This window comes from Xenopus laevis, chromosome 3L (assembly GCF_017654675.1).
Source record: "Xenopus laevis strain J_2021 chromosome 3L, Xenopus_laevis_v10.1, whole genome shotgun sequence".
Classification (NCBI taxonomy): domain Eukaryota; kingdom Metazoa; phylum Chordata; class Amphibia; order Anura; family Pipidae; genus Xenopus; species Xenopus laevis.
This window is the reverse complement of record NC_054375.1, coordinates 50,953,319-50,967,811: the sequence shown is the minus strand read 5'-3', so window position 1 is coordinate 50,967,811 and position 14,493 is coordinate 50,953,319. Positions and strand designations below refer to the sequence as shown.

The window sequence follows — 14,493 nt, the reverse complement described above, 5'->3', positions numbered from 1 at the left end:
AATGATTTCCTTTTTCTTTGTTATAATAAAACAGTAGCTTGTACTTGATCCCAACTAAGATACAATTAATTCTTATTGGAGTTAAAACGATCCTATTGGGTTTATTTCATGTTATGATTACAAAATATAGTGATTCAAATTATGAAGCCATTCCTTATCCAAAAAACCCCAGATCCCAAACATTCTGGATAACCTGTATAAGCAATTTTTTTCTTAAATTCATAAAATTTAAGACCTTCTGCAGACGGACCCTCCAAAATGTTTGTCAATTTGCAGGAGTCTCCAGGTCTCAAAAACATTTTAATCATTGCTATTACCAAATAGGATGTAACAACGTTATGTTGATAGGCAGCAATCAGTTGTAGTCGGCTTACTTCACCCTTTTTAGTGTATGTGAACTTGATAAAATCATCTGAAGTGAAATACAATTACATGACTGATTATGATGGCAGAGAAGGATCATGGTGCAAAATCCTGTCCTTTCTAACAAATCACTTACTCAGCTACTAAAGCATCCTTGGCCCCAATACTGAGTACTGAGCACTGTTGCAGTTGGTCCATCCCTCTGCCATGCATTTTGTAACTCGTTTCGTACATTAGTTGAATGATATGCAACAAACTTGGTGAACAGATTTATTACATTTATCTTAGATCTGTAGTCAGACAACATTTCGGTTGCAGAAAAACAAAGAAGAAGAGAAAAATACAGCAAATTGTTTTTGAGCGTTACATGCCTTTAGGAGTTACAAAATATAATACAAAATGTCACTTGCTTTACTCTGGGGGCCAAGTTTCTCAATTAGCTGTATAAGGCACTTATATCAGATGTAGGGTAGTCAATATCTGTAATAAATAAAGCTGGTTTGCAGGAGCTGTACATATACAGTACAGCTTTTAAATTAAAATTAAAAATAATAAATTGGCATCACTATGATTTGGGTGACATAAAAATGTATAACTACTGGGTACTTTAAGGGTTAAAGAAACACAAGTCTGGGGTTGGGCTATCTAATTTTTTTCCTTATAGCAATGAGTGGGCTGCAAAAAATGAGAATAGATTTGTTTCCACTCTAAAGGGATACTGTCATATAAAAACATGTTTTTTCCAAAACACATCAGTTAATAGTGCTGCTCCAGCAGAATTCTGCACTAAATGCACTTCTCAAAAGAGCAAACAGATTTTTTTATATTCAATTTTGAAATCAGACATAGGGCTATACATTTTGTCAGTTTCCCAGCTGCCCCAGTCATGTGACTTGTGCCTGCACTTTAGGATGGAATTACTTCCTGGCAGGCTGTAACTGAATCAGTCTCAGTGGGACTTGGCTTTTACTATTTAGTGCTGTTCTTAGATCTTCCAGGGAGCTGTTATCTTGTGTTAGGGAGCTGCTATCTGGTTACCTTCCCATTGTTCTTTTGTTAGGCTGCTGGGGGGGGAGGGGTGATATCACTCCAACTTGCAGTACAGCAGTAAAGAGTGATTGAAATTTATCAGAGCACGAGTCACATGACTGGAGGCACCTGGGAAATTGACAATATGTCTAGCCCCATGTCAGATTTCAAAATTGAATATAACAAAATCTGTTTGCTCTTTTGTAAAATGGATTTCAGTGCAGAATTCTGCTGAAGCAGCACTATTAACTGACGCGTTTAAAAAAAAAAACATGTTTTCCCATGACAGTATCCTTTTAATTAGCAAATCATTATCAATATTTCCCAGCTGCACATGAGATGTAATTTCTGTATAATTTTCAATTACAGTTATCATTTTAATCAGGGAAACCTTTCCAAACACCAACAGAGTGGTATGTGCTCATTCAGTGTGAAGTGTATCTGGAGGTTTTATAGTTTTCGGTATAAGTTTAATAATAGGACGGTGTTCAGCATCTCCAGGGCGACTTTGGGATCCTGCCGCGTAGGGGTTAATACACAGACGCACACATTTGCATAACCTGTAAATACCATGGTGCTGCTAAAACTCAACACTACACAAAATAACTCTCCTGGATTAGATGTGTCTGAATATTGCATCAGTGCTTCAGTACACATCTGACCGTTTGCCATGTTAAAGGGGAACTCCGGCTTCTAAAAAATTTGATAAAGAGGCCCACATAACACAGAAACCCCTAATATACCCATCACAGTTACCTGTTTCTTCAAAAAGTATGAATAAATGCCATTTTCTATGCTGAAATCCAGCTGGTTAACAGTTCTCTTTCTGCATCATTTGAAATCCTGGCAGGGAAGGTGGGACTAAAACACTGATGTTACAAATTGTCTCCACAGCTTACAGACAGCATGCAGGAACTATATAACCCACAATGCATTGCACTGTGATGTTCCTTTCCTTATTGAAATCATGTGTGCAGGGAATTGTGGGGTTTGTAACAGTAGTCAGTCAGCTCAGTAAAGTAGTCAGACATATCAGCAGGAGAGCAGGGGGATAGGCTTAGGGAACTGTCAGAAATCATTAAAAATCTTGAAAAGTCTGCATATTTTTTAAATGATGTCTATTGCAAAGTTGCTTGAAATTATGTTTACTTTTCAGAAAGCTTAAGTTATGTTTTTGTGGAGTTCCCCTTTAACCACACCCACCCAACTGTAGCTCTAATAGGCCACACTCCTAGCACTGAGTGAGTGCAGAATAACTTTGCTCCCCACAAATCCCTGCAACCCATTTCCAGTCCATGCAGTCAATGCCACCTTTTTGTTGAGTGCTCTGATAAAAGTTCTAGGCTTTGAGTCTACCAAGCTCGGATGCCATGATGAAGTGCAGATACACCGCTGGCCTGTTGGATTGGAGTCTGCACTGTGTTCAAGTCCCCCACGCTGAAATTCATAAAGTTATTACCAGCGGACGTGGGCTGCATGCTAGGCATGGAAGAGTAACTGCAATTATAGCTTCCGCTACAGGCTGGGTTATTGTAGTTGGAGTAGGCAGGGTAAGTGTTGTAGCTGTAGGGGTTGATGCTGACATTATATGGGGAATTGTAAGGAGAAGACTCTCCCAAGCAAGGCTTCCCATCTCTTACCAGGACTGGTACAGCTATCCGTCTTGGAGGTGGTAGCCCCACCATCTCTAGAGTCTGATCTTGCCGCTGCCGTTTGCATTTGTACCTTCTGTTTTGGAACCAAATTTTCACCTGTGTGGAGGTGAGCTTCAGGACATTGGCTAAATGGTCCCTCTCTGGGGCTGACAGATATTTCTGCTGCTTGAACCTTCTCTCCAGCTCATACACCTGGGCTTGGGAGAACAGCACGCGAGGCTTCCTTCTCTTCCTTTGTCTTGGTCTTTCTGGGTCTTCAGACTCTCTTTTGTCATGTTCCAAAGTTTTCTGCAGGGGGCAGATATCTGGGGGAATTGAAAGGATAATTAATAATCAGTAATAATTTCACATAATGGGCCATATTTAACTCAGTGAGAATAAAGTTCATCACGTGAAAAGTCACGGTCGAGATTCAATTTGAGATGCAATTCAGTTTAAGGTTTGTCACGTGAAAACTCTATTGGAAAAAACTGTAACTGGATTTTCTCCTTGAATTGAATCTCGATCATGAGTTTTCACATGATCAACTGTGAGATAACTTTTTCTCATTAAATTGAATCTGGTCCAATGTTTGGATCTGGCCTAGAGTATTTATATAAGCATATTTGACCTTTGCACTCTTTTGTTAAGTTCATTATAAGTTCTCCAAAAAATTGGGAGGTTAAACTATAATTGTACGTAATATGTTTTGACATCATTAATTAAAAATTTTAATTAAACAATAAGAATATATATATATATATATATATATATATATATATATATATATATATATATATATATATATATATATATATTTCTCTGTAATAACAAACCAGTACCTTGTACTTGATCCCAACTAAGATATACTTAATCCTCATTGGAAGTAGAACAATCCTATTGGGTTTCATTGACATTGAAATTGTTATTTAATAAACTAAAGATATGGAGATCCAAATGCACGAAAGTTCACTTATTCAAAAAAAATTCAGGTCCTGAGCATTCTGTATATATATATATATATATATACACACACACATCCCAAGGCCACTGCACACGCTTGCCGATAAGTTATATACCCTGGTGCTCCCAGAATTTCAAATATATAGATAAGTAGATAAGTAGATGCCGGTGCACACAGGGAATTTTTTCAAATCAGTTATCCTTTATTGTATCGACGTTTCAGTCCTCTGCTGGGACCTTTCTTTCTTGAGATATATATATGTGTATGTATGTGTATGTATACATATTCTCAGAATTGAGAATAGTGATACTTATTTGTAACTCACATTTCCCAGAACCTTTGTCATGTTAATATAGCTTAATTGGGTAATAATGCTTAGAATTAACGTCTTATCATTACCACTTAGGGTCAGGCCACACAGGGCATTTTGGGGAGATTTGGTCGCCTGGCGACTAATCGCCTCGTTATTAGGGCGACCAATCTCCCCAAACGCCTTCCCTGAATCTGCGCCGGCTAAAATGAAAAATTGAGATGGTTGGTCGCTGCAGAAACGAGGTGATTAGTCGCCAGGCGACCAAATTTCCCCAAAACTCCCTGTGTGGACTTACCCTTAGGGTCAGGGCACACAGGCAGATTTGGGGGGATTAGTCGCCTGGCAACAAATCCCCTCTTCTTTGGGGCGACTAATCTCCCCAAACTGCCTCCCCTGCCTTCCTGCCGGCTAAAATGTAAATCGCCAGTGGGATGGCACTCGGAGCAATTCGTTTTCCAAAGTTGCCTGAAGTTTCTTTTAGTCGCCCCAAAGAAGAGGAGATTTGTCACCGGGCGACTAATCTCCCCGAATCTGCCTGTGTGCCCTTATGGCTTAAAACCTTGTTTTCTAAGTAATGCAAAAGTCATGCAAGGTCAGACTAAAAGTGGGTAATTCCACATTTTTAAAGTCATTTTGGAATTCCTTAGAGATGAGATAATATGTATGCTAAGTTAGACCTGAAATTATAATGGGAACTTGCATTTTTTCAATAGAGGATATAGACATAATTGCAAACAAACACACCCAAATGTATTTCTATATTTGCATATATACAATAACAGTTGAACACTAATCTCCCATTTTTAATAACGATCACATTTATATCTATGTCTTCATATATATCTATATATGTATATGCAGTATTAAGTGACTCTCTATAGTCCTTTTATTTAATAAAGTCCATTTTTCACTTTTCCTTAGTAATACCCACAATGCATTTGAGGCATCAGCAATTGCTCTTTCCAGGGCAAATAATACAAATAATAAACAATGAATATGAATGAAGCCAATATTTGTAACGGAATAGTTTCATTTCCCTGTTTTTTAAGATCTTATACTTTATAACGCTTATACTTTAAAACTTTAAAAGAAGCAAAAATTAAGCTTTCATAGCTACAGCCCTTTAACTTTGTTTTTTGGTCATCTACTGCAACCATCAATTTCTGATAGCTCTGTATATTATTGAGTAAACATGTAAGCAACCATAATTTATTTTTATATTGTATTTCAATTTGCATTATTTTTAGCATTAAGGGGGCTATGTATTTATGGTCGATTTTTGTTTTTCAAGGGTAGTTTCAGTAAAAACTCAAATTTTTCGTGATAAAAAAACCTCAAATCTTTTCAGATTTATTTACACTACAAAGCGGCAAAAAGCCTGAATCCTAAATTACTCCTGCTAAAACCTGTTGAGGTCATGTAGAAGTCAATGGCAGAGGTCCCATGAACCATTTGAAGAGGTTTTTAGCCTTCATGATGTGCGCGTTTTTTCCAGTGGTTTGCGCTCGAAAGCTCGACTAATTCGAGGTATTCAAGGTTTTTTTGCCGATAACTCGATCATTTTCAGTATTCAAGTTTTTCACCCTGAGTAGTTTACATTTGGGTTTTTCAGAAATAAGCAAACATTCGAATTGTGATTTTATTCGAGAATAGAAAAAAACTCACAAATTCGACCTTTGATAAATAACCCCCTAAACGTTGAATGCCCTTTTCATTCCTTTATTGCTGGCTTTATATCAATGTGTATAAATATAAAATTATATTGGCTGCACAAAATAAATATGCATAATAGAACAAATGCATTTCATATTTATAAATATATATATGTATAAGAAAAGATATTTATACACATTCTTAATATTTCTATATACAAAATGTACACATTAAAAGTGATAACTTTGGTGTTTTTAATTAAATTTTCTAGAAGAAGAGATAATTGGGAACTCTTTTTTCTAAATTGAAGGAGGTTATTTCTGTTGTACGAAAGCTAGATTTTGCTTCAGATTCCTATTTTAATTTGGATATTTAGCCTTATTTTACTTTAAAATATTATATACTCAGATACTGTAAAGCAGAGGAACTGCTTCTAGCTCTTTTTTTGTTGTTGAATTTTTCTTACTTTTTTTCCTTGTATCTTTCTTTTTCATTAATAGCAAAACAGTTTTCTAATTAAGAGTATTCTATATAAGTTAGCCCATCAATTTGCCTACATTCTTTGTTTCGCCTTCTAACTATCACAGCATTTGAAGCAGATTCTTTATTTATTTCCCTAACAGGCTGAACCCTCCTCTTTCTCTACTGTAGCAAAAGTATTTCAGAAACAACGCAGAAATCCTTGCAGTTTGTCAACAGAAATTAAGATAAGAGCCTCTTAGACGTTAGGATGCAATGAGGATTCATTATTGTTGCTAATAAATGGATGATAGATAAGATAAAGGAACAATGGCGATGCTAGAGTAAATATCAGCCAATGGCCAGCACTTAGCTGCCAAGATTTTATCCAGAACGGTAATTTGCATTGCACTGTATGTGACTGGAATGCAATGGAGAGCAAGGGGTTAAAAATGAGTGAGTTTATGGATTCCTGCGGTTTTGCAAAGATAAACACACAAGAAATCTCCATAATGGTGGTGGAACTATCTCACAACATTGACCAAAAATTGGACTTTCTTTTGTTTCAGCTCCTTGCTATGACATAGATGCCTCTAAATACCTGAACTTCTGGGAGCTTGGGCTTAACTCTATCCATGTCAGGTGCAAATAACTTTTAGGAAATTGAAAGCCCATTTACAGTCCCCCATTTCTCATTCCTATGATTCTGGTGGATCACTCTTGACTTGAAACCAACATTTTGCTTTACCTTTCTTGTCATCTTTGGGCGCTTTAGAGGAGTCCATTTCCAAATAATTCGTAACAAAGAATGATCCAGGGAAAGGCGAGGGGCCCTTAGAGGCGTCTCTCTGAAAAAGTTCCTCAGTGAGTTCAGAAAGGCATGGGGTTCCAGGGTAGGGCTCCTGTTTAAAGGTGGACAGCATGCAGGACGAGTTCTCCAGCCTGGAAGTGATGTTCATTGAAGACGATCCATTCTGGTGTTGCTCCAAATTCAAAATGTCCTTTACAGAGAATGGAGTGGAAGTCACAGGGCTGGCAAACATGGTGGTACCAAGTAAACCCCCCAAACAAAGTCATGTATCCTCCCCAGACTTGGATAGAGAGAGATTGGATTCCAGTGCTTTTCAAAGGAGACTCATCTCATTCCACTGTTTAGCCTTCTCCTAGAAAGTGCAGGGGATGGTTATAGATCAGTCTCCATAAGGCAAGTGAGGAGGGGCCAGTCAGTTCCCCAGGCACAGCTCCCTCTCTCTATTGGCTAAACCTGCATTTGTGACACAGGAATCCCCAGATCTGTGTCACCTAATATAGACATCGCAGAGAAAAACTGCCAGCTGATTAAAATCCACTACTACTATACCGATTGTTGTTTTAACTGCCAGTAAACCTTTTCCTCCAGGAACTTTTGTTACAGCTTCATTTTGCCTCTTGAATGACCAAATGTAAACATTTGCTCTGAAGTGCCATGTATTTCATTTAGGTGGGTCCAAATAATAGGAATAATGAGCGCTGATCACGAGTGGGATTGTACAGGATACAAAGTATCACTCAACATCAATAAATACATTTATAGACATAACTTGTTAAAAAGAATTGAAGGAGTTTCGGGACGACTGAATATCACAAAAATACAAATTTTACCCCGCAAAATTTTGGGAATCAGGTTGCTCCAAGCTACAGTTGCGACCGAGCTGAGATTTCAAACGCAGGCAAGTTGCAGCAATGCATCCACAATTAAAGGGAATCTGCACCAAGAATGTATTTTGCAAAGAAAATGTAATTCTAAGCAATTGTTAATATAAAATAATTACACATTTTTATTTGAGCATTATTTGTATATATGATTGCAGTATTTGTCTTTCCTTTCTGCACCCCTAGTCTTGATCCTTGAAAATTTTGCAGAAGTCAGTTCTCCACAGGTTTCTGCTACATTGTTTAGAGAGTCAGAACCAGCAGTGCAGAGACTATAGAGATTTGGACAGATACTTCTTTCAATAACAATAACAAGTACATTTACAAATAACTTTCAAACCATTGATTGTTTTAATTAATATATATTGGAAGTTTGCATAAATTAAATTTTCATATAATATATATATTTTATATAAAAGGTATATTTTACCTTTAAGCAAAAAGATTTTTGGGTGGATATCTACTTTAATGAAGTTCAGCTGAAATGTATAAAAAGTAAATTTTAGGGAAGTCTGTTTCACAAGTTGTTTGTCCTTCACCCTCGTCTTATTTTGATTATATTTTACTTTAAATGTAATAATTTATCTAAGGCTGAGCAAGGTTAGCCTGTGGTCTGGAGCCAAGCAAGTGCTACAGGTAAACATCTGCTATAATAAATTCATATTGTATTATAATATCCTTGCAATAATATTCTTTTCTCTTAAAAGCACAATGCTTCTGTCTTTGCACTAAAAAAGGCTGTGCAGGGAATCTGACTAAAAAAACATGGTTGGCAGGGAATCATCCACCTGCTGAATAGAAATGTGCTTTGGTTGTGATACAACAAGGATCTGAGAGCTTCCCCACAAGGCAAGAGAGCACATGAAGATATAGTAGTATCAATGTATTGGGATTGAGCTGGGGCCACAGCAGAGGTTAGAAGATATGTAATGAAATGGTGAATCATGTGCTGAAAGAGAATCAATAATCTCTTGGGAAAAAGCCAGTTTGCCACAATGCACTGGTGCACCACATTCTGGATATTTTGGCACAGCCAATTTATTCTTGCATCTGTTTCCAGAAGGATTTGCACTAAGGTCAGGAATATACCATGGGGCAGATTTACTAAAGAGCGAAGTGGCGACTTTTCACCAGCATTGCCACCTGTCGGGACATCGCCTATTTACTAACAGGCACCAATTCGCTAGCAAAACAGACCATCGGTAGCGGTCATTTGCACTCTATCGGCAGGCGACTTTTTCCGCTCTGGCGAATGGACGTTACACTGCAAATTCACTAAAATGTGGATTTTACTGAACGTTACCTCTTTCGCCAGAGTTGCCTTTGCCACCTCAGACCAGACGAAGTGCTAAAAAGAAGCTAGATCTTCCTCAATCTTCTGTCAATTACATCATATCCTGTGTGCCGAAAATGCATTAAAGTTCCAAAAACACTGGCGACTTTTCCTTTTTTGAAGCAGGATTGGCTGTTAAAATCCTAACAAACTTTTTTTGGGTAACTGGTTTTCTCCAGACATTTCATAACATATGGAACATTCATTTTACAGTGGGCTCATGTGTAGGGCATTATATTAACTCTCTTGACTTTATTAAGGTTCCCTGGACATGTGTAATATAAACTGGTAACTTGGTGATGAGATGGGTGCAAACCTGACTCACAAGTAAACAAGCTAATTGAATTTCCATAATGATGGCACCATTGTGGAGATTTATCCTATGTTTAGCTTTGCAAAACCAGCAGGAATCCACAACCGTACTCATTTTTACCCTCTTGCTCTCCATTGCATTCCAGTCACATACAGTGCAATGCAAATTGCCGTTCTGGATAAAATCTTGGCAGCTAAGTGCTGGCCATTGGCTGATATTTACTCTAGCAGCGCCATTGTTCCTTTATCTTATCTAACATCCATTTATTAGCAACAATAATGAATCCTCATTGCATCCTAACGTCTAAGAGGTTCTTATCTTAATTTCTGTTGACAAACTGCAAGGATTTCTGCGTTGTTTCTGAAATACTTTTGCTACAGTAGAGAAAGAGGAGGGTTCAGCCTGTTAGGGAGATAAATAAAGAATCTGCTCCAAATGCTGTGCTAGTTAGAAGGCGAAACAAACAATGTAGGCAAATTGATGGGCTAACTTAGACTATTCTTAATTAGAACATTGTTTTGCTGTTCATGAAAAAGAAAGATACAAGGAGAAACAAAGAAACTGGCAAAACAGTTACAAATTGATAGTATGTGGTTATACATCATTTTAACATAAAACAAGGCAAAATAGTAAAATTTAGGCATTAGCGAATTCAACCTGTTTCGCTTCACCAAAAAAAATTCGCTCAACCCTAGTCAAATTTAAATAAAACAAGTTGTTCCAAATGTTCTCTTCTTATGGAAAATGTATAATGTATATATATATATATATTTTTTTTTACATATTAAACATTTGTATATTGTGTATACATCATAAATATATATATATATTTTTACTTAGAATTGAGGAGTCCTTAGATTGTAATATTTGCTGGATACTTAACAATATATATTATTATATTTCTGATCTGTATATGTGTCTACGTTATCCTTTTTCCATTAGGACAAAAATAATTCAGTTGGCATGAGTATGGTTATCTCTAAGTTCCTCAATAGACAGAAAACACAGTAAATCAGAACTTTTATTTATTAAAGGGTGAAGCATAAACATTTCCCCCAAATGCTCCGAACAGATATACAAGTAGTTTGCATTTAGAATTAATATATACAAACCAGCAGGGGGTTAATAAAAGGTGCATGCAACATTAAATGCTATAAAATATGCATATAAAAATACAATATAAAAATAAATTATGGTTCCTTACATTTTTACTAAACAATACACAGAACTAATAGAAATGATAGGAGAAGATGACAAAAATTGCATTGTGGGTATCACAAAGTAAAACTGAAAAATGGATTATATTAAATAAAGCGGGTATAGCGAGAGTCATTTAATACTGCACAAACGTATACTGTATATAACGTCTTGAAAAAGGTCTTAGGAAAGGACCAAAACTTTGACACTTTTTAATATGGGATAAATAAAATTTTGTGATTTTTTTAAAGGTTACCAATGTGCACTTAGCCTTTTCTAGTAGTATATTTATAGGCAGATATTGATATAAATGTGATTTTTATTAAAAGTGGGATATTCAATTTGGTATTCAATTTGTATTGCACATATAAATATATATAGAAATATTTTTGACTATGTTTGCTGAAATAATTGTTGTGGATACAGCTTGATGAATAAAGAAATAATAACACAAAAATAAAAAGGTTGGGGATCACTAAAGGGCATATTTGCTCTTTACTTAATATTAAAGATAATATTCCTTAAACATTATAACAGCGAAGAAATAATACCGATCATACCATTTTTTATTTTCAATGGCAGTCATGCTTATCAATTGCTTTTTATAATGTACACTACCAGCAGTGCATCGTGGGTAAACCAATGCATTATGGGTGCCAAAAGTAAAAAAAAAAATTAATATTAAAAACCCTTACATTAGTATTTAAAATGTATTGCATGTATGCATATACAGATATATAGTTGTGTGTGTGTTTGCAATGATGTCTGTATCCCCGCTTAATAAATATAATTTCCCATTATAATTTAAGGGTCTGATTCGGATCTTCTAGCATAGATAGCATCTAATTTTTATGGAATGGGAAAATTACCATTTAAAAATGGCATACATAGGTAGTAGTAACATAATAGTTTGTTCCAGTTTATTCCAGTTTCCAAATAGTTATATATATTTTGTGTATATATATATATATATATATATATATATATATATATATATATATATATATATATATATATATATATATATATATATATATAACTCTATATATATATATATATATATATATATATATATATATATATATTTCTTTTTATATGTATATATATCTTATTGCTTAAAGTTATTCATGTGCGCTTTGGTGGTTATAATTGCTGCAGCCACAACAATGAATTATATTTACTAGTCAGGAGCAACTGCAGCCATTTAGTTGCTGAGTTTGTTGTGCATAATAATGCTCATTCTTGTATTCAATGGAGATATTATAGTATAGACAGAATTCTATATTCTAGTATGTCCACAATCAGGGTCTATTATTAATAGGCAACAGTAACTACTGAAATATTATGTCCTTTCTTTTGTATTTTCACTCAGGCATGTTAGGGGGTGGCAGTTGCACTGTGATTAATCCAGGGCTATCACTTATATCTACATATTGATGCAATTATTCATTGGATACAATAATGTTTTCTGTTCATTTTTATTTTTGAACGATAGGGGACAAATTATAACAAAAAGTTATACACAGTGTAAAGATTTAAATATATTATTTAAAATAAAATGTTATGATTCTTGATTTTCTTTGTTTGTTTTATTTGTATATTTTCTTTTGAGGATCTTGACACCCTAATGGGTGGATATTGCAGTATACGTGAACATTCACATTATTCCAATTATATGGATGGATTCCTTTCATCTTAACTAGATAATAACTTCTAATTTGAGCCAGTTATAGTCATATATTATATATATATATATATGTATATATATATATATATATATATATATATATATATATATATATATATATATATATACAGAGAGAGAGAGAGAGAGAGAGAGATATGAGAGAGAGTATGTTATTTATCCTGGGTAATCATTATAGTGAAAATGTGACTTGTTTCATTTAATTTCTAATGACAATTATCTGTCAGCATAATAGATTAAATTAGTTTCCCAAGTAAAAGTATCAAATTTTCCATAGCTGAGCTTTTTGCACAGATCTGCACGCAGGGTTTTTTAGGGGTGTGAGAGTATCCCTTAAACAACGAGCTTACAATTTATCTGGAGAAGGTTTCGGGGGTACGGCGGTTGTAGGCTGGTATGTATAAGGTCCGGTCAGCCCCTCACAAGTGCAGACTATTGGGCTGTGTCAATAGAAACGCTGGATATATTAGAGAGCAATTTGTCAGATTTTTCCTCTGTGTATTGTAGCACGTCAGTCAAGGTTACCCTGAGCCTATTTACACCTCCAGTGAAGGGTCTTGTGCTGATACTTTTATTGGGATAATGGGCACAGGTTTGTTTGGCCTTAAAACCATAAAAACCAAGTGGTCCTGAAATAATTGCACAGCCATTACGCAAATAAAGGGATTATCAACAAATAAGCAGCCTGGATGGATTTCGAGGCAGGAGTTTGCTGGTAGTGACCAACAATGGCACCTTCTTTTAGTTCTGCTCCTTGCTGTGACATAGATGCCTCTAAATACCTGAACTGCTGGGAGCTTGTGCTTAACCCTATCCATGCCAAGTGCAAATAACATTTAGGAAACTGAGAGCCTATTTACAGTCCCACAGAGGAAAGAGGAGACATTTTAGAAACCCCCTCACTTCCTATTGCTCCATCATTCCTATGTTTTTGGTGGATCACTCTTGGCTAGAAACCAACATTTTGCTTTACCTTTCTTGTCATCTTTGGGCGCTTTAGAGGAGTCCATTTCCAAATAATTCTTAACAAAGAATGATCCAGGGAAAGGCGAGGGGCCCTTAGAGGCGTCTCTCTGGGAAAGTTCCTCAGTGAGTTCAGAAAGGCATGGGGTTCCAGGGTAGGGCTCCTGTTTAAAGTTGGACAGCATGCAGGCCGAGTTCTCCAGCCTGGAAGTGATGTCCATTGGAGACAATCCATTCTGGTGTTGCTCCAAATTCAAAATGTCCTTTACAGAGAATGGAGTGGAAGTCACAGGGCTGGCAAACATGACGGTATCAGGTAAACCCCACAATTTCATGTAACCCTCACAGACTTGGATAGAGAGAGATTGGATTCCTGGGCTTTTCAAAGGAGACTCATCTAATTGCAGTGTTTAGCCTTCTCCTAGAAAGTGCAGGGGATGGTTATAGATCAGTCTCCATAAGGCAAGTGAGGAGGGGCCAGTCAGTTCCCCAGGCACAGTTCCTTCTCCCTATTGGCTTAACTTGCACTTGTGATGCAGAAATCCCCAAAACTGTCTCCCCTAATATAGACATAGCAGGGAAAAAACGCCAGCTGATTTAAACTACTACTATACTAATTGTTGTTTTAACTGCCAGTAAGGCTTTTCTTTCAGCAGAAATCCAGCTCATAGTCACTTTGTTTCGGAACTTTTGTTTACAGCTTCATTTTGCCTCTTGAATGACAAAATGTAAACATTTGCTCTAAAGTGCCATGTATTTCATTTAGCTGCGTCCAAATAATAGGAACAATGAGCGCTGAGCAGGAGTGGGATTGTACAGGATACAAAGTATCACTCGACATCAATAAAACATTTATTTAACTTGTTAAAAAGTAT

The 14,493-nt window shown here is 36.1% G+C and overlaps 1 protein-coding gene across 2 annotated transcripts; it reads right to left on the bottom strand.

Annotated features, from left to right (window-relative positions):
* Positions 1-2,467: 2,467 nt before the first annotated feature.
* nkx2-5.L (NK2 homeobox 5 L homeolog) lies at positions 2,468-13,923 on the bottom strand. 2 transcript variants are annotated; one of them, XM_018250580.2, is made up of 2 exons: positions 7,164-7,744; positions 2,468-3,352 (listed from the first exon to the last, which is right to left on the bottom strand). In XM_018250580.2, exons 1-2 carry the CDS (start codon positions 7,456-7,458, stop codon positions 2,745-2,747), a joined length of 903 nt encoding a protein of 300 aa, XP_018106069.1. In that variant the 5' UTR covers positions 7,459-7,744; the 3' UTR covers positions 2,468-2,744.
* Positions 13,924-14,493: the final 570 nt, after the last annotated feature.

Coding starts and splice junctions, on each gene's coding strand:
- nkx2-5.L (XM_018250580.2), bottom strand. CDS start 7,458: ATGTTTGCCAGCCCTGTGACTTCCACTCCATTCTCTGTAAAGGACATT. Junction 3,353..7,163: donor GCCCAAAGATGACAAGAAAG/GTAAAGCAAAAT, acceptor CAATTCCCCCAG/ATATCTGCCCCCTGCAGAAA.